At 39.9% G+C, this 21007-nt stretch overlaps 1 protein-coding gene across 1 annotated transcript in view; it reads left to right on the top strand.

The window, feature by feature from the left end:
* The window catches only part of LOC130835707 (ATP-binding cassette sub-family C member 4-like), a 159268-nt gene that overhangs the window by 106802 nt on the left and 31459 nt on the right, over positions 1–21007 (top strand). The window contains exons 24-26 of the mRNA XM_057707455.1: positions 1159–1259; positions 5773–5964; positions 17354–17509. Coding sequence (XP_057563438.1) covers positions 1159–1259; positions 5773–5964; positions 17354–17509 — 449 coding nt within the window. The remainder of the gene's footprint in view (positions 1–1158; positions 1260–5772; positions 5965–17353; positions 17510–21007) is intronic.

Genomic DNA, 21007 nt, shown 5'->3' with positions numbered 1-21007 from the left:
AAAGAAAAAATAAACAAATGGGGCCTAATCAAACTTATTAGCTTTTGTACAGCAAAGGAAACCACAAACAAAATGAAAAGACAACCTGCGGACTGGAAGAAAATATTTACAAGTGATGCAGCCAACAAGGGCTTAATGTATAAACAGCTCATACAAATCAATAACAAAAAAAATGAACAACCCAATCAAAAAATGGGCAGAAGACCTAAATAGACATTTCTCCAAAGATATACATTGGCCAACAGGCACATGAAAAGATGCTTAGTGTTGCTAATTATTAGAGAAATGCAAATCAAAACTACAATAAGGTATCACCTCACACTGATCAGAATGCCATCATCAAAAAAGTCTATAAATAATAAATGCTGGAGAGGGTGTGGAGAAAAGGGAACCTCCCTACACTGTTGGTGGGAATATAAGTTGGTATAGCCACTATGGAAACAGTATGGTGGTTCATCAAAAAACTGAAAATAGAGCTGCCATATGATCCCACAGTCCCACTCCTGGCCGTATATCCAGACAAAACTGTAATTCAAAAAGATACATGTACCCCAGTATTCAGAGCAACACTATTCACGATAGTCAGAACGTGGAAACAACCTAAATGTCCACTGACAGATGAATGGATAAAGAAGATATGATGCATATATACAATGGACTATTACTCGGCCATAAAAAAGAATGAAATAATGCCATTTGCAGCAACATGAACGGACCTAGAGATTGTCATACAAAGTGGAGTAAGTCAGAATGAGAAAGGCAAATAATATATGTCACTTATTTGTGGAATATAAAATGTGACACAAACTTATCTATGGAACAGAAACGGACTCACAAATGTAGAGTACAGACTTGCAGTTGCCAAGGGGGGAGGGGTAGTGGAAGAGGGATGGATTGAGAGTTTGGGATTAGCAGATGCAAACTATTGTGTATAGAATGGATAAACAACAAGGTCCTACTGTACAGCACAGGGAACTGTATTCAATACCCTGTAATAAATCATAATGGAAAAGAATATGAAAAAAGAATGTGTAACTAAATTACTTTGCTGTAGAACAGAAATCAATACAACATTGTAAATTAACTATATTCAATAAGATAAAATCAGTCCCATTCTTCGTTTTTTAAAATTTATTTCCTTTCTTCTTCCTCATTTAGCTTTGGATGCTGGGCAGGTTGGCCTGGTGCTGTCTCTCGCCCTCACACTCACAGGGATGTTCCAGTGGTGCCTCAGGCAAAGCATTGAAGTGGAGAACATGGTGATGTTTGTCTCAACATTCTTAGCCTTTTCAAGTCTGCTTGCCATTAAACGGCATAAAAGCAATTCTTATGTAAAATATTAAAACTGTTACTTTTACATTGTAGCTAGCAGAGTATTTTTAGATCCTTCCTCCGTTTGTTTAAAGTTAATGTAAAATAGGGACTTCCCTGGTGGTCCAGTGGTTAAGGCTCTGTGCTTCCACTGTAGGGGGCGTGGGTTCCATCCCTGCTCCGGGAATTAAGATTCTGCATGCTGCACAGCATGGCCAAAAATAAATAAATAAATAAATAAGTAAGTAAATAAAATTAATGTAAAATTAAAAATATGCATATTTTCCTCAGTCTTATATTTGTCACCTCAGCAGGTTTTATATTCATCACAAGCTGCCTTTGAATGTAATAAATGTCTCTGTAGGAGGGAGGTTCTGAAATCCTGGAGAAGATACAAGCTGATTTCTTATGGGCTTATTTATTTTTGTTTCTTAATGGGTAATTCTTCATGTTTGGTAAAAGAAGAATTTAATATTTTAAGGTTGGCTGTTTAATTAATAAATATCTCCTCCCTAACCCCAATTTTAACATTTATTCTTATATGTGTTGAACACCTGAATTTGCTGGTGTCCTTTCTTTCTGGTAGAATAAGCTCCCCTCTCAGAATGTACTATCAAAGGTGTGGAGGTATGGTTGTTTAGGAGGCCTTAATCAGTATGTAAATTATCTCCTTTTTTGAAAATTTGTACCTTCTTCTAAAGGGAAAAAATAAAACTGAAATCTTTCCATTTTGTTCTTCTAGTAGATTAGAAAGAGACTAATTATTAAAACGAGGTTTGATGACCATCCAGTTCTGCTCGTCTATAACAGACAGCCCTTCTGTAGCCACACATTGCTGATTGGTGTCCATAAGAATTGTTTTCTCTGACAAAATTCTCTTGCTTTTTATTCAGGTGTGAAAAGTGGATCAATAAAATCTTACCATTCAGTTTTCTAATTCCTTTAGTTTTAATATCATGTTGAAGGAAGTAGCCGTAAGTGAAAGGGTTACAAGAAGATGGCAAATCATCAAGGCCTCATTAGACTCCTACTTCTGTCCTTTAGGGATAATGAGACCAGGGATATTCTTAACCATATAAAAGCAGATATAAAGATAAAAAAAGCAAAACATCTCACTTACACTCTCTGAATATTCATAAAAAAGACTCTCTTCCATCTGGAGAGTTTTTTTTATCATAAATGGGTGTTGAATTTTGTCAAAAGCTTTTCCTGCATCTATTGAGGTGATCATGTGATTTTTATCCTTCAATTTGTTAATATGATGTATCACATTGATTTGCGTATATTGAAGGATCCTTGCATTCCAAGTATAAACCCCACTTGATCATGGTGTATGTTGCTTTTAATGTGTTGTTAGATTCTGTTTATTAGTATTGTGTTGAGGATTTTTGCATCTATATTTATCAGTGATATTGGCCTGTAAATTAATGGACAGAAATCTCTTGCATCCCTATATGCTAACAACGAAAGATCAGAAAGAGAAATTAAGGAAGCAATCCCATTCACCATTGCAACAAAAAGAATAAAATGCCTAGGCAAAAGACCTGTATGCAGAAAACTATAATACACTGATGAAAGAAATCAAAGATGATACAAACAGATGGACAGACATACCATGTCCTTGGATTGGAAGAATCAACATTGTGAAAATGACTATACTACCCAAAGCAACTTACAGATTCAACACAATCCCTATCAAATTACCAACGGCATTTTTTCACAGACCTAGAGCAAGAAATTTTGCGATTTGTATGGAAACGCAAAAGACTCCAAATAGCCAAAGCAATCTTGAGAAGGAAAAATGGAGCTGGAGGAATCAGCTTCCTGACTTCAAACTTACTAGAAGGCTACAGTTATCAAGACAGTATAGTACTGGCACAAAACCAGAAATATAGATCAGAATAGAGATTCCAGAGATAAATCCATGCACATATGGACACCTTAAGTTTGACAAAGGAGGCAAGCATATACAATGGAAGAAAGATAGCCTCTTCAATAAGTGGTGCTGGGAAAATTGGACAGCTACATGTAAAAGAATGAAATTAGAACACTTCCTAACACCATACACAAAAAAAGCTCAAAATGGATTAAAGACCTAAAGGTAAGGCCAGACACTATAAAACTCTTAGAGGAAAACATAGGCAGAACACTCTATAACATAAATCAAAGCAAGATCCTTTTTATCCCACCTCCTAGAATCATGGAAATAAAATCAAGAATAAACAAATGGGACCTAATGAAACTTAAAAGCTTTTGCACAGCAAAAGAAACCATAAACAAGACAAGAAGACAACCCTCAGAATGGGAGAAAATATTTGACAATGAAGCAATTGACAAAGGATTAACCTCCAAAATATACAAGCAGCTCATGCAGCTTAATACCAAAAAAGCAAATAACCCAATCCACAAATGGGCGGAAGACCTAAATAGACATTTCTCCAAAGAAGACATACAGATGGCCAACAAACACATGAAAAGATGCTCAACATCACTACTCATTAGAGAAATGCAAGTCAAAGCCACAATGAAGTATCACCTCACACCAGTCAGAGTGGCCATCATCAAAACATCTAGAAACAATAAATGCTGGAGAGGGTGTGGAAAAAAGGGAACTCTCCTGCACTGTTGGTGGGAATGTAAATTGGTTCAGCCACTTTGGAAAACATTATGGAGGTTCCTTAAAAAACTACAAATAGAACTACCATATGACCCAGCAATCCCACTCCTGGGCATATACCCAGAGAAAACCATAATCCCAAAAGAAACATGTACCGTAATGTTTATTGCAGCACTATTTCCAATAGCCAGGACATGGAAGCAACCTAAATGCCCATCAACAGATGAATGGATAAAGAAGATGTGGCACATATATACAATGGAATATTACTCAGCCATAAAAGGGAATGAAATTGAGGTATTTGTAGTGAGGTGGATGGACCTAGAGTCTGTCATACAGAGTGAAGTAAGCCAGAAAGAGAAAAACAAATACCATATGCTAACTTCTATATATGGAATCTAAAAAGTGGTACTGATGAACCCAGTGACAGGGCAGGAATAAGGATGCAGATGTAGAGAAAGGACTTGAGGACACAGGGTGGGGGGTGAAGGGGAAGCTGGGACGAAGTGAGAGAGTAGCATTGACATATATACACTACCAAATATAAAATAGCTAGTGGGAAGTCGCTGCATGAAACAGGGAGATCAACTTGAGGACGGGTGAGGACTTAAAGAGGTGGGATAGGGAAGGTGGGAGGGAGTCGCGGGAGGGAGGGATATGGGGATATATGCATAAATACAGCTGATTCACTTTGTTGTACAGCAAAAACTAGCACAACAGTGTAAAGCAATTATATTCCAATAAAGAGCTTAAAAAAAAAGTATACTCACTCCTAGTTTTCAAGTTTTTAATTTGTTACTTCTCTTCCAGTTCATTCCTCTATCTACTGAATCCACCCACTAGTAGCCTTCCACTGTTATTAAGAAATTCCCAAAACTGGCCACCAGGGAAGGGGAAAATAGTAGCGCTCAGACTAATGAATTTATGTATCGTCACATTAACACATCTGGAAATTTTTATGCAACAAAAAGAATTGTTTCTGCTACTTATTCTTTTGCTTTTATAATAATTAGAATGCTTCCTAATGTGCTGTATGGTTTTAAAATAATTACAGCAAGTCAATAATTTTCACTTAAAATGTAATGAACAGACACAGCAAAACAGAAACGGTGTCACAGATACTAAGAACAAACAGGTGGTTGCCAGAGGGGAGGAGGGTGGAAGAAGGAAAGAAACAGGTGAGGGAGATTGAGGTATAAACCTCCAGTTGCAAAATAACTAAGTCACAGGTGTGAAATGTACCGTGTGGGGAGTATAGTCAATAAGTATGTAATATCTTTGCATAGTGACCAGATGGTAACTAGACTTACCCTGGTGATCATTTTGAAATGTACAGAAATACTGAATCACTATGTTGTGTAACAGAAACTAACAGTATTGTAGGTCTATTATACTTCAAAAACAAGCGAACTCAAAGAAAATGAGATTAAATTTGTGGTTACCAGGGGTGAGGGGTGGGGGGAGAAGGAACTGGTTGAAAGTGGTTGAAAAGTACAAACTTCTAGTTATAAGATTAAGTACTAAGGATGTAGTGTACAATATAATAAATATAGTTAACACCGCTGTATGTTATACAAGAAAGTTGTAAAGAGAGTTCTAAGTTCTACGAGTTCTCATCACAAGGAAAATATTTTTCTATTTTTTTTTAGTTCTTTATATGAGATGATGGATGTTCACTAAACTTATTGTGATAATCATTTCATGACGTTTGGAAGTCAAATTGTTATGCTGTACACCTTAAACTTATACAGTGCTATATGTCAATTATATCTCAATTGACTGGAAGAAAATTAAAAAAAAAAGACTCTCCATTCCTAACTTATGTGCTGTCATATGTGTTTCAGATGATCTCAGTAGAAAGAGTGATTGAATATACAGACCTTGAGAAAGAAATGCCCTGGGAATACAAATATCGTCCACCGCCGTCCTGGCCCCATGGAGGAGAGATTTACTTTTACAATGTAAACTTCAGGCACAGCTTAGATGAGCCTCTGGTATTGAAGGACCTGGACACACTCATTAACTCAAGACAAAAGGTTGGTTTAAGCTATTTGCCTCTTTAAAATCCAGCTAAAATTTAGCATCTCCTGTTGGCTTCCTCATCATTGTGTCAAGGGGACCCTTTGTTCTTTTTGCATACAGATTAGATCAGTGACATTGTAAGTGATTGTTCTTTGAAAACTGATCATGGAATGGGGATCCCAGCATTTCTTCCCTGTGTCGTGAGTTCCCTCATGGTGATTGGTGGGCCCTGAGCTCCGTGGCTAGAACTTATCCTGACCCAGGATATGATATGTGACACCTGATTATTCAGTGTAGAGTCTTGGAAGTCAACCCTGTCTCCCTGTCCCTAAGTCTTTAATATCTCAGTCTTTTCCATCCTTTGTATTTCTGAAATCTTCTGTTCTTCCCATGGGGCCCTTTGGTTGCAGCCTCCTCCTCTGTCCCTTGGCCCTTTCTGTAGACTTTTTCTAAACTAACCCACACTTTGCTCCCCATGCCCTCCCACCCACAGACTGCTTCTTTCTGCAGCTCAGATCGGATCCTTCCTGGCCTGGGCGAGCTGCTGCTGGACCCATAGTGCAGCCCCAGGTCCACTCCACATAGGGACTGTGTGGCCAACTTTTAGCCCCCAGAGAAGAGTCTGGAATTATGACTCAGTCAGGGGTGAGAAAGCAGAGCCCCCAGATTGAGGCAGAGCCCCGAAACTCGCTCAAAGTTGATGAAAGCAAATCGAGAGGAGCAGGGTAAAAGCCACGTGAGAGATGGCAGAGAGGTTTGTGACCTGGTTCTGCCAGCGTCCGTGACTGCTGGCAATGTTCCTTTCACATTCACTGTGGGGCCCTTGGCTGGGACTAGGGCAGGGTCTTAAAGAGACTAAACCAGGACAGACAAGCCAGTAGGGAGCTCTTCCCTCATGTACCTCTCCAGCCTGGAGTTCTGACATACGCATACCCCCTGCACTCGCGTCGTGTGTAGATTCTCCCAAAGAACCTTGTCTTCCCTGCTTCCAGTGTGCACGCTGCCCCTTTACCTCAGAGACCCTTCTCCTCCATCATCTGGCTGGTGAAAATCTCCTCATTTTCAGAGTCAACTCTAATGCATCTGCCTCTTCAAGTCTCTCTTTGTTTCCATAGCATCTTATATATCCTTTTATGATAGGGTTTATGGTACAGCTGTGTTCACAGCAGCCAAAAGTTTGAAGCATCCAAGTGTCCGTGTTGAAAGTGAATGAATAAACAAAATGTGGTGTTTCTCTACCTTGAAATATTATTCAGCCTTAGGAAGAAAATTCTGACCCATGGATGAACCTTGAGTACACCATGCTATATGAAATAAGCCAGGAACAAAAGCTGTATGATGCCACTTATGTAAGGTTCCTAGAGTAGACAAATTCATAAAGACAGAGAGTAGAAAGGTGGTCGCCAGTGACTGGGGGAGGGGATGGGGAGCGGTTGTGTAGTGACTGCAGAAGGTCAGCTTTACAAGGGAAAACATATTCTGGAGATTGGCTGCACAACAATGTAAATGAACTTAATGTGAAAATGTCCACTTAAAAACAGTCAAGCTGGTAAATTTTATGTTATGTGTATTTTACCACAATTAAAATAAAAGACATAGCATCTATGGAATGCTTTGTAATTTTAGGTCGGTATCTCACAGAACCCTGAGGTTTCTTAAGATAAGGGAGCATCTTATTTTCATCTTTGTTCCCCAGAAACTGGCATCTTGCAGGACACAGAGAAGTTGCTGAGGGACTGCTGGCTGGGAGGGTGAGTGAGTAACACACAGGTGTGAGCAACCAGTAACCAAAACACACACATAAGACAACTCTGTAAACAACAGATTACTGAGTGTGTTACATATTTAAAGAACTGCTCTTTAAAACTCTCCACCACAGACCCATCTAGTAGACTGTAGCCATAACTTAATGAACAATACCCTTGTGATATTAAAGAATAAATACTCACCTTAATGCCCAAATGATACCAGGGACCCCCTTCCGTTAGTCACATGGCAAAACACTGGCTCCTAATTGTTTCCAGTTTCGTTGTAGGTGGGGGGAAGGTGAGGACTGCTGTGCCAGTGATCCCTGTGAGTTTAAGGTTCTTTCTCTGTTGCAAAAGAATTCAGAGATAAAGCAGGGAAGTTAAGACATTAAAGTGAGAGTTTATTTAAGCAAGAATAAGCTCTCAGAGGGAGAGTGGACAGACAGGTGAGGAGCTGCTGCCCTGGGTTTCTTTCGCAAGCCGGTTATGAGGGGCATACAAATGAAGGGGTGGAATATTCACTGGGGAAGGAAGAGTTTGGGCGTCACATTCCCTGATTTTTATCCCAGGTCCACCTTCCCGAGGGGAGGAGGGATTTTTGTCCTTATTTAGCTTTTATTGGATGTGTCCTGGCGTCTGTGCAGGACGGGCACCTCTTATCTGCAAGGCTGACTTTATTGTGATGAGAGCGTAATGAGCAGCAGGTTACACTGGACTCAAGAGGGTCCCACCTTTCCCCACCTTTCTTTGCCTCCAAGACACTTATCACCCAAAATGTGTGGTTTCCTGTCAGTTTGGAGGTTCCTGCTTTTCTTTGTCTGCCCATGGGTCCCCGCTGTTTCTAAGATGTGTGATTTCCTGCCACCTGGCCCCTGGCCCCATTTCTCAGGTCTTACCTTGCTACCTGAGCTACCTGTCTGCTGTAAAACCAGGTGAAATCCTGTCCCTGAGAGCTCTGTAGGTGATGTTTACTTACTAGCAGACAATGTGTTTCTCAGATTTCCCATTGAATCGTAATCCCATTAATTTGCACACATCTTAAATTTCCCTTGAAGCCATAGCAATGAATTATCTAAGAAACTCCATAGTACAATTTAGGGACATAGCAGATTTCTTTTTTTCCATCTTAACCCCCCCAAATCATAGAAGTACCTGAGATTCTAAAATGTATGATGGAGAATTGAATTTGGAGACTGAATTCATAATTGCTGTAATGACTTTTGACTTGTGTCTTGGTCCAACCACAGTATCACCATTAACTTCTTTTCTGTGTTTGGAGATTAAACTTGGGCAATGTAGTCGTGAAGCCATTTTGATCTGAGAGAGGCAACAGTGAGCGGTGGCCTGAAGCGAGATCTTAATTCCCTGTCCAGGAATTGAACCTGGGTAGCCTGGGTGAAAACCAGGAATCCTAGCCACCAGACCAGCAAGCGCTAGAGGCTAGAAACTATTTTTGCCTGGCTCTTGCCCCCAGTGAAAAATGCATTTCTCGTGGAGGCAAAAACTGTAAAAGCAGATACAAAATTTATTCTTAGAGACATAGCACAACAACAAGTGGGAGAGCACACAGAGAAACTGTTTGTGTAGTTAAGACAGAAGGAAGGCAGAGATGCACACCCAGAGAGAAAGGGTGTGGGCATCCTCCCTAATGAGGAGGACTGCCATAAAGAGGCAGCTAAGTCATTTATACAGGGCAGTTCTTCAGGTCTTTGTTTACCTTTGGCCAATTATCTGGTTTCTTTCTGCACACCTGCCCTGCTCTAGGACCCTCCCCAACATGTGTGCCCCACTTTTTTCCAAGATGGATTTCAGCCCAGAGGCCTGCGGGATGGCCTTAGCGTGACATACTATGGGGTGGTGCCCCCTCCTTTTTGACCCCCAAGGAGCCTTTCTGTGCATGTGTAATGTCTCCTTTGCCCCAAGGATGGGACATATATGACCTCTTGATCCTTTACTCAAACAAGGTTTAGCCCCTCTCTGTTCCTGCCATGACTGTTATCTTAAGGTGTCCACAGGAGACAACGCCTGGCTATTTACCTTGTTTCTGCTGTTACTTCCATTTCGGAGAGCAAACAGGAGGTTGATTTTAAATGTCTAACCTAGACTCCATCTATCTCCTATCTCAGGAAATGTAAACAAGAGACTAGCTGGACGTGTCCAGCTTAAAGCCCACTTTTTCCTGCCCCATGAAATGTAAATGGGAGGCCAGTTGTAAATGCCTGGCTTGGGACCCATCTATCTTCTGCCTCAATTTCACTCAATCTGTGTACATCCCAGGTTTCCTCTCCTGCACACCTGTCCCAGCGCCTGTTACTCTGGGACACCTGTTTGGTGTTGGATTTGATTAAGAGGCTGCTGTGGGGGAGGACTTGGGAGTGTGTCAGCCCAGCAGAAGTGGGGCTTTATTCTCTTTCCATTGTTTCCTCTGCTGTCTTGATTCCTGGAATTTAGAGTCAACTGAAAACTATAGTCAGTACTACGCAGGTTTCTAAATCACTGAAGAAATAGCAAGTAAAAATAAAGAACCAAAATAAATAGATCCTTCGGTAAATAGCACCCTAGGCTTATATTCTGAACACAGGCTGCATTTTTCATTTAGATGATTTTGTGGTTGATTTGATCATTTTAGAGAGTACTGGGCCATTTAAAAGCATTTTCCAGCTCTAGAGACAGATTGATTTTAGTTATTTTTTTTCTTGCTGAGAGTTGTTACTTGGATAATACATTTTTACAGATGCTTCCTAGACTTTGCTATAATGAGCAAAAATGTTAGTTTACTATAGTTTCTTCCTTTTTACATAGTAGTTTCTCATAAAGCCTCCCCTCACTCCCAGATTGTCCCATGTCCCCTGCCAGCTTCCTAATTCCTTGCAACTCAGACTGAGGTGCCAGTGCCAGCAGTACCTGCCCTGCCTGGGAGCTTCTTAGAAATGCAGAATCTCAGGCCCCCCAAACCTCTAGACTAGGCAATTTTTGATGACTGGTGTGGACTTCAAAAATTGTTCACAACCTAAAAGTTGAGAGTTATGTTTTATTTGGTGGAAATTTTTAGCACTTCAAGCCCGGGAGGCAGCATCTCAAGTAACTCTGAGAGAACTGCTTCAAGGAGGTGAGGTGGGGAGCCAGGTTATATAGGAGTTTCGTAACAAAGGGCCGGTAACTGAGAACATCTAAAAGATTATTGTTAATTACAGAAAACCAGATATCTCAAGTTAAGGAATTTAGCGCTTTTCTGTATGTTGGAAGATACAGGAGTCTGGGCTCACCGGAATCATTCCTTTGCTATGCACCTCAGCTGTCTGGGGCCAGTACCCTGTGTTTTCACATCCTGAGTTCCTGCAGGGTTCACTGCAGGGAGTAGCTGCCTTCTGAAGGATGCTCTTTGGCAGGCGTTCTTTCCTTCCTGAGTTCCCTCAGGGCTCACCAGTCCTGCTGGAGGGCTGCAATTGCTGAGGTTGGTAGCATCCTTTGTTTACTGGTATGGCAGGAAAGGTTCCATTTCTCACTGGTAACCTGTGATTTCCAAGAAACATCCTTTGACAGTTTGAAATTGAGCTCATGAATCACCCAAACCCCACTTGTGACTGAGCATGAGGCTCTAGAACGTTCTGTGCCACGTACCCTACAGATTTATTTACTTTTATATTCTGCAAATCATGCGTTTACATTATAATCCAACTCTGTGTGATTCCAATGCATTTATTTGTGTCTTTTCAGTGTAGTCTGCCTTCATCACAGGCAGTTTTCATCCTGCCGTCCTTCCCCACACCAGCCTCCTGCAGAGACTGGAGGTCTTTCACCACAGGCTCGGCCCTGCCTGGGCTCCGAGTCAGATATAGCCCAGTGTAGCAGTGTGTGTGAGGTTCTTTCACCACCTGATGGGATCAAAAATGAGCCTCGCTACCCCAAGCAGGGCACTAGGTCTGTTTGGCCTGTTTCGCAGGCACCATGTGCCCCACTTAGCTGCAGGTTTCTCTCCCAGCCCAGCTGTGGGTGCCGGTTCTTCCTGCTGAGAGCCAGCCCACCTGCTCAGGTACCCTTTTTGCTCAGAGATTCCATCCCTCTCGTCGCACTCATACCTGCACCCGTACTCATGTCATGCTTTAACTCTCTGGCCGTAGGATCTATTTGGTAGGCCTGTTCCTTTAACTGCAAGTACACCTCTCCCCAGTTTCTTCTAGCTACACAGAGGAACATAATGAGGTGCCAGGCCATCCAGGTGATAAGGAGGCCATCAGCAGAATGGAAGAGTGGCCAACAAACATGGATTTGAGCCCCGTCCTGTGACTTATGGGCTCTGTTATTTCAGGCAGACTAATTTTGTTAAGCCTCAATCTTCTCTTTTGCAAAATGAAAGTGATATGACCTACTGTCTAGGGTTGTTTTACGACTTACACAAGGTAAGACACGTACAGCCCCCAGCACAGGGATCAGCACAGAGTAAATGCCTGGACAAAGATGGTTGTCATTTTCATAGGGTGTCAAATGACCATGACCACTTACACTGCAGAAATTGTTGTCTGTCCTATGAGGATGAAGTGTTGGCCATTTGACATTGTGTTTATGGCTATAGGATCCATCTGCCATGTCTGTCTCTCTTTGCAGTTTATCATATACCTAAATAATATAGAAATAGATTTTCCATAAAGTTCTCTGGCCTGAGTTAAAAATCTCAGCTTCCTATGGAAGCCTCTTTGTCTCAGGCCACCACAGGTAACACAAATAATACAAAGGCAAATCCGGTACAGATCCTGCTATCAACACATACTGTCCAGTTGAAGAAATAAGAAAATGGCTGTGTTAGCTTTTTAAGATAGAAGGAGGTCACAATTTTTATAGAAGTTTAGAAAAAGATGATATAACATCTGTTAGGGTCGAGTAAAGCCCACATGAGGGGACAGGGAGAGCATTTCTGAGGAATTAGGCCTGTGAGACATACTTAGTGACCTGTGGTTAGGGTTTCAGCAGGTAGAAATGCTTGTGAAAGGCATTTCAGGAGGTGGGACCAGCATGGGCACAGGCACGATGTCCTGATTCAGTGAATGAAGAACTAGACACCTGCAGAGCGTTCTGGGGAAAGAGTTACCAGGTGTATAACACACATTTTCATGTTAAACCCTCACAACTGATGAGTTACCCCAAGGAAGTTGACTCGTGGAGATGAAGGATGGAGAGGTTAGTGGGGACGGTTTTGTAGAAGAGACTGCCCTGGGTGAGTGATGAGCGCTGAGCCATCCTTTGGGAGTTTAATCTAAGAAGTGGGTGCACATGGACCAGAGTGGGCAGATGCAGGAGGCAGGGAGCCCGTAGCTGTTGTGCCTCCAGCAAGACGTTGGGGTAAAGTGATTCCGCTTTTTGGTATGAAACTGTTGTCAATTAAAACAAAATTATAGCACCCAGGTTTCTGAATGTGCAGGCAAATGGGTGGGAATAGAAAATAGTACCATATTTCTGGAGGGTAGGTTGGCAGGACTTAATAGCTTCCTCTGAAAATATTCATACCTGATTCTCAGCAATTCCACATCTGAGAATTTATCTGAAGGAAATAATCAAGGTTGCTTGCAGAGACCTAGCTTCAAGGGTATTTAACACAGAGTTATTTATAATAGCAAATTATTGGAGGCTGCCTCAATATCCACCAGTAGGAGGTTTGCTAAATGAATGATCACATATACTGTAATATTATGTAGCCATTAAAATAAATATTTTTATGAAATACTAAATGAAAAAAGATAAGAGTATGTTCATATTAATCTCATTTTGCTTAAATCTATGAATTTGTATCTTTAAGAACACATACACAAGTCTAGAAAGTAAAAACATCAACATCTTAAGAATGGTTTTGTCAGAGTGCTGAGGTGATAGCTAGTATTTATTTGCTTTTCAAATTCATTTGCACTAATTATGATCAAGGAAAGAGTTTGTTTTATTTTGTATTTTAAAAGGTAATGCAGCCAGGAGCTCAGGTGCTGACTGTGGGCCTTAAAACGAAGGATTGAGCCATGAAACAATGCAGGAGTAGGGTCTTCAGGGCTTGGCACCAAGTTGGACTCAGGGGAAGCTGGAAGTAAGATGGAGCCCATGAGCCTGGGAAAGAAGTAATGAGAGTGAAGTGGGGAGGTCAGAGGAGGGGGCTGTTTTGTGTGGGGCACTGGGTGGTGATCATGTTGAATTTGGTGCATGAACAGAGATCCAGGTGCACATGTCTAACAAGATGGGGTGGTCGTCATAGACCCACCCTGGCCTGATTGAAAAAACAGAAAGGGGCCATCACAAAGCAGCTAAAATAAGACTTTCTCCAAGTGTCTTTGGATTTAGGAAGGTAAACTTACTGATACTGGTGACACTCTGCATGGACGATTGGTAAAACCCATTGGTGACCTGGGAAAGACTTCCAGACTATAATTTTTATGACTTAACTGTAGAAATAGCCAGAGCCAGGTTTTCTTAGAGTTGCCTTTTTCTTACTCACTGGAGTTTGGAGCTCACAGTTCTTGGCTGTGAGCAGCCCGCGGTGTCCCTGATTATCTCAGCCTATTTACCCAAAGTCTACAAGTGTCCCAGTTTGCACAGTTGAATGAGTTTCATTAGAGCAGATAGTATGGGAACATACATACATTCCTATAAACACAGTTCTCGCCTGTGTTCTGCTGTGTTGATTTACATTTGAGAACACCCAGAAGTACAAGCATGCCTGTTTTTATTGTGCTTCACAGTGCATTTTTTTCTTTTCTTTTTTTTTTTCTTTACAAATTGAAGACTTTTGTCCACCCTGTGTCCAGCAAATACATTGGCACCATTTTCCCTACAGCACTTGCTCACTTCATGTTTCTGTGTCACATTTTGGTAATTCTTATAACATTTCAAACCTTTTCATTATTATTCTAGTTGTTATGCTAATCTGTAATCAGTGTTCTTTAATTTTACTACCTGATAAAGGCTCAGATGATGGTTAGCATTCTTTTAGCAACAAAGTATTTGACAGTTATGGTATGTACATTGATTTTTATACATAGTGCTATTATATACTTAGCAGACTACAGGATGGTGTAAACATAACTTTTATATGCACAGAGAAACAAAAAAGTTTGTATGACTTACTTTATTTTGTGATATTCACATTATTGAGGTGGTCTGGAACCAAATCTGAAATATCTTCAAGGTCTGCCTGTACAGAGAACACGAGTCATTTATATATGCACTAGGACCTGCCTATATACAGAGACTGGCCCATTTATATTATATAAATTAGGGTTTAACATAAGGTACCAAATGTCTACAAAGATAAAATTAGCTAAGCCCATTTTTCTTACATTTAATCTCTATAAAGATGAATTCTTTTTTGAAATGCTGTGATTGATTTTACAGACTAAGATTTGGAACTTGGGAGGTATTCAAATGAGAAAATACAGAAAGTTCCAAGCATGAGCATTCTAATTACAGGGCTCAGAAAGCTTTAGTTCTTCTCTGTTTAAAGCCATGAGTTTTAAAAATTTACCAAAATAATTTACAAATGATTGAAAGCATGTCTTACACCCCTCATCAGTTTTGAATTCCTAAATAGAGATGAAATAATAAGGGAATTTGCAGTTGGGCAAGGTCGTTGGTGAAAAAAGCCAGTTTCTGCGCGCATACCTGAAGGCAGTTTTATTCCTCAGCAGCATTTTTACCTGCATTAGATAGACTCCTTAATCTTATTTTTAGTGCACTTATTTTTTCTCTGCTTTGGTTTTAATAACTAGATTGACATTTGACAAGTATCTTTCCAAAGTGTAACTGTAAGTATTAATTTGTAAATAAAATGCCTTTTGAACTGCTCAGATGAAAGGTCCTATAAAAATAGCAAATGTTGTTCGTGGTGTTGTTAAACTCACTATGTGTATTTTGTCTACTAGCCATTGTCTTTTAAGACACTAAGACCTGCATTTTATAATTTTAAGAAGTTTCTCTTTAAGATAGAATATAATTAAGATATTTAATATCAGGAAGTGATTTAGTTTTTCTACTAAATCTATTTAATAATAATCCCTCTTAAATAATAGATCCCTGAGAAAGTGAGTACTACTTATTTACGTATAATACTTCTGACTTGACTTGTTGTCATGTCTGTAAAATTACCCATGTAATTCTCAAGGTCTGACAGTAGGAATAAAACTAATTTTAAAAAGTGACTTTTTTTTTGGCTGTGATTTATTTTTATGGAGGTGAAATTTACATAAGAAAATTATGTAAATTTTATACTTAAAATGCAGTGGAATTTAGTACATTGAAATGTGACATAACCATCACCTCTGTTTAGTCCCAAAACATTTTTCCAACTCAGTATCCATGAAGTGGTTATTCCCTAGTCTCCAGCCCAGCCCAGTCCCTGGCAACCACTAATGTGTTTTCTGTCACCATGGATTTACCTATCCTGGATTGTTCATATAAGTGTAATCATACACTATGTGACCTTTGGTGTCTGGTGTCTTTCACTTAGCATGATTTTTTCAAGATTCATACATGTAGCATGTATCAGCCCTTCATTCCTTTTTTTTAAGTTTAAATCAATTTTTAAAAAAATTTTATTGGAGTATAGTTGCTTTACAATGTTGTGTTAGTTTCTACTGTACAGCAAAGTGAATCAGCTATACATATACATATATTCCCTCTTTTTTGGATTTCCTTCGAATTTAGGTCACCACAGAGCACTGAACAGAGTTCCCTGTGCTATACACTAGGTTCTCATTAGTTATCTATCTTATATATAGTATCAGTAGTATATATATGTCAATCCCAATTTCCCAATTCATCCCATCCCCCCTTCCCCCGTGGTATCCATATGTTTGTTCTCTACATCTGTGTCTCTATTTCTGCTTTGTAAATAAGATTGTCTATACCAATTTTTTTTTCAGATTCCACATATGTGTTAATATACGATATTTGTTTTTCTCTTTCTGACTCACTTCACTCTGTATGACAGTCTTTAGGTCTATCCACACCTCTACAACTGACCCAATTTCATTCCTTTTTATGGCTGAGTAATATTCCATTATATATATGTACCACATCTTCTTTATCCATTTGTCTGTTGTTGGACATTTAGGTTGCTTCCATGACCTCGCTATTGTAATAGCTGCAGTGAACATTGGGGTGCATGCATCTTTTTGAATTATGGTTTTCTCTGGGTATATGCCAAGTAGTAGGAGTGCTGGGTCACATGGTAGTTCTATTTTTAGTTTTTTAAGGAACCTCCATACTGTTCTCCATAGCAGCTGTATCAATTTACATTTAGAAGCTGACTTCTTATGGCCCACTTAGAAGACTGCTGGCTTTTCACTGCCTTCAGGTCGATTCTGTTATTTTTAACTCTTCTTGGGGCCAGGGGGGGTCTCAACCAGGGGCCATTTGTCTCTGTCTGACATTTTTTGGTTGCCACAATTTGGGTGGTGCTTCTGGTATCTAATGGGTAGAGTCCATGGCTACTGGTAAACATCCTACAATATACAGGACAGCCCCCCATCACCCCAACAATGAGTTATCTGGCCCATAATATCAACAGTGCCACGATTAAGAAACTACTCTTTATATAGAACTTTTTTCATCTTCAGCAACAGGTTTCTCCCAGGTTTGTTGCATCTTGTCAATTCTTTATCCCTCCTGGATCTCTTTACAGGTTGGCATTGTGGGAAGAACAGGAGCTGGAAAAAGTTCCCTCATCTCTGCCCTTTTTAGATTGTCAGAACCCGAAGGTAGCATTTGGATTGATGAGATCCGGACAACCGAAATTGGACTTCATGATTTAAGGAAGAAAATGTCAGTTGTATCTCAGGTATTCATATCAGAGCATTCTCACAAGTTCTTTTTATAAGGGCACTTACACTTAATTGCTTTTAATTGGATTTTTTTTTCAGATTGCATGAAAAGGTTGATCCCTTTTTCCCCAGTAGAGCATATTTTTAGCAGCAGGTATTCTCAACAGATATTTTTGTCAGATACCAGGCTTTGTTCATTCATTTGTTTTGCGTGCGTGTGATTTAGTAACTTATCCAGTTAGATTTCTGGACTCAGACCTTGTCAGGTGATATAATTTTGTCCACTGATAACCACATAATTCTGAGAACAAAATGATAAATGGTTTTTCAGCACTGGAGAGGTTCCTATAGGGAAACATGAATTTTAAGTGTCTTATAGGTGGAATTTTGCTGTAGGAAATAAAGCCACTTTTTCAAAGGTGATTACTTCCCTGGAGGACTTTCTGTGAAACTGTGGAGCTTTGAGGATTACAGAGTGTTTGGGTACTTTGGGGAAACTTTTAGAATTCAGCCATTAATAAATGATTTTAACCAGGGAGACAGTACAGAAGAGTAGGTAAGAACACAGGACACAGAATTCCGTCTCTGTACACCTCAGTCTTCTCTCCCTTACAAGGCAGCTAACAGTACCAACCTCTCGAGTTATTGTGAGGACTAAATAGGTCAGTGCATGTGGAGTGCTTCACATGCACCCAATGCATGGTTGCTATGATGGTGGAGCATTGAACTGACCATCTCTTCTTGGGCTCTGATTCTGTTTTGTTTTGCTTCTTAAAGAAGTATAACTTTCAGGGAGTGTTTGGAGATTGGATTATATGTAGAGTAGAAGGTCCTGTCTTTCCTTGTGGTTCATCCACTCACCATAAATTCAGTGAATTGAGCAATTGCTATCATCCAGTTATAAAGCCAAGGGCAGCATAGGCCCAGTACCCACTGGCCTTGGGCCTCACATCTTCCATCCTGCCCTCTGCTTTGAGGGACTTGCTGATTTTTTTTGGCAAAGATGTAGAAAAATTAGAATCATTGTTCATTGTTGATATGAATGTAAAATGGTGCAGCTACTGTGGAAAACAAGTTGGTAGTTTCTCAGAAAAGTTAAAAATAGAATTAGCATATGATCAAGCAATTCTGCTTTAGGGTATAAACCCAAAAGAATTAAAGGAAGGGTCTTGAAGAGACTCCTGTACATGCATGTTCATAGCAGCATTATTCTTTTTTTTTATTTATTTTTTATTTTTTTTGGGGGGGTACACCAGGTTCAATCATCTGTTTTTATACACATATCCCCGTATTCCCTCCCTTCCTTGACTCCCCCGCCTCGAGCCCCCCCCACCCTCCCTGCCCCAGTCTTTTAAGGCATCTTCCATCCTCGAGTTGGACTCCCTTTGTTATACAACAACTTCCCACTGACTATTTTACAGTTGGTAGTATATATATGTCTGTGCTACTCTCTCGCTTCATCTCAGCTTCCCCTTCACCCCCCGCCCCCTCGCATACCTCGAGTTCTCCAGTCCATTCTCTGTATTTGCATCCTTATTCTTGTCACTGAGTTCATCAGTACCATTTTTAGATTCCATATATGTGAGTTAGCATACAATATTTGTCCTTCTCTATCTGACTTACTTCACTCTGTATGATAGATTGTAGTTCTATCCACCTCATTACATATAGCTTCATCTCATCCTTTTTTATAGCTGAGTAATATTCCATTATATATATATGCCACATCTTCTGTATCCATTCATTTGTTGATGGGCATTTAGGTTGCTTCCATGTCCTGGCTATTGTAAATAGTGCTGCAATAAACATTATGGTACATGTTTCTTTTGGGATTATGGTTTTCTTTGGGTATATGCCCAGGAGTGGGATTACTGGATCATATGGTAGTTCTATTTGTAGTTTTTTAAGGAACCTCCAAATTGTTTTCCAAGTGGCTGTACCAACTTACAGTCCCACCAACAGTGCAGGAGAGTTCCCTTTTCTCCACACCCTCTCCAACATTTGTGGTTTCCAAACTTTGTGATGATGGCCATTCTGATTGGTATGAGGTGATACCTCATTGTGGCTTTGACTTGCATTTCTCTGATGATGAGTGATGTTGAGCATCTTTTCATGAGTTTGTTGGCCATCTGTATGTCTTCTTTGGAGAAATGTCTATTTAGGTCTTCTGCCCATTTGTGGATTGGGTTATTTGCTTTTTTGAGCTGCTTGTATATTTTGGAGGTTAATCCTTTGTCCGTTGTTTCATAGGCAATTATTTTTTCCCATTCTGAGGATTGCCTTTTAGTCTTGTTTATGGTTTCTTTTGCTGTGCAAAAGCTTTTAAGTTTCATGAGGTCCCATGTGTTTATTCTTAATTTTATTTCCATGATTCTAGGAGGTGGGTCAAAAAGGATGTTGCTTTGATGGATGTCATAGAGTGTTCTGCCTATGTTTTCCTCTAGGAGTTTGATAGTGTCTGGCCTTACATGTAGGTCTTTAATCCATTTGGAGTTTCTTTTTGTGGATGGTGTTAGGAAGTGTTCTAATTTCATTCTTTTACATGTAGCTGTCCAGTTTTCCCAGCACCACTTATTGAAGAGGCTGTCTTTTCTCCATTGTATACTCGTGCCTCCTTTGTCAAAGATAAGGTGCCCATATGTGTTTGGGCTTACTTCTGAGTTCTCTATTCTGTTCCATTGATCGTCCTTTCTATTTTTGTGCCAGTACCATACTGTCTTGATCACTATGGCCTTGTAGTATAGTTTGAAGTCAGGAAGCCTGATTCCACCAACTCCATTTTTCCTTCTCAAGATTGCTTTGGCTATTCGGGGTCTTTTGCGTTTCCATACAAATCGTAAGATTTCTTGCTCTAGTTCTGTGAAAAATGCCATTGGTAATTTGATCGGGATTGCATTGAATCTGTAAATTGCTTTGGGTAGTACAGACATTTTCACGATGTTGATTCTTCCAATCCAGGAACATGGTATGTCCCTCCATCTGTTTGTGTCGTCTTTGATTTCTTTCATCAATGTCTTAAAGTTTTCTGCATACAGATCTTTTGCCTCCTTAGGCAGATTTATTCCTAGGTATTTTATTCTTTTGGTTGCAATGGTGAATGGGAGAGTTTCCTTAATTTCTCTTTCTGCTCTTCCGTTGTTAGTGTATAGGAATGCAAGAGATTTCTGGGCATTAATTTTGTATCTTGCTACTTTACTAAACTCATCAATTAGTGCCAGCAGTTTTCTGGTAGAGTCTTTAGGGTTTTCTATATATAATATCATGTCATCTGCAAAGAGTGACAATTTGACTTCTTCTTTTCCAATTTGGATTCCTTTGATTTCTTTTTCTTCTCTGATTGCTGTGGCTAAAACTTCCAAAACTATGTTGAATAATAGTGGTGAGAGTGGACACCCTTGTCTTGTTCCTGTTCTTAGAGGGAATTCTTCCAGTTTTTCCCCATTGAGAATAATGTTGGCTTTTGGTTTTTCATATATGGCTTTTATTATGTTGAGGTAATTTCCTTCTATGCCCAT

Source organism: Hippopotamus amphibius, chromosome 14 (genome assembly GCF_030028045.1).
Source record: "Hippopotamus amphibius kiboko isolate mHipAmp2 chromosome 14, mHipAmp2.hap2, whole genome shotgun sequence".
Lineage (NCBI taxonomy): Eukaryota > Metazoa > Chordata > Mammalia > Artiodactyla > Hippopotamidae > Hippopotamus > Hippopotamus amphibius.
This window is presented reverse-complemented; position numbering and strand designations above follow the sequence as displayed.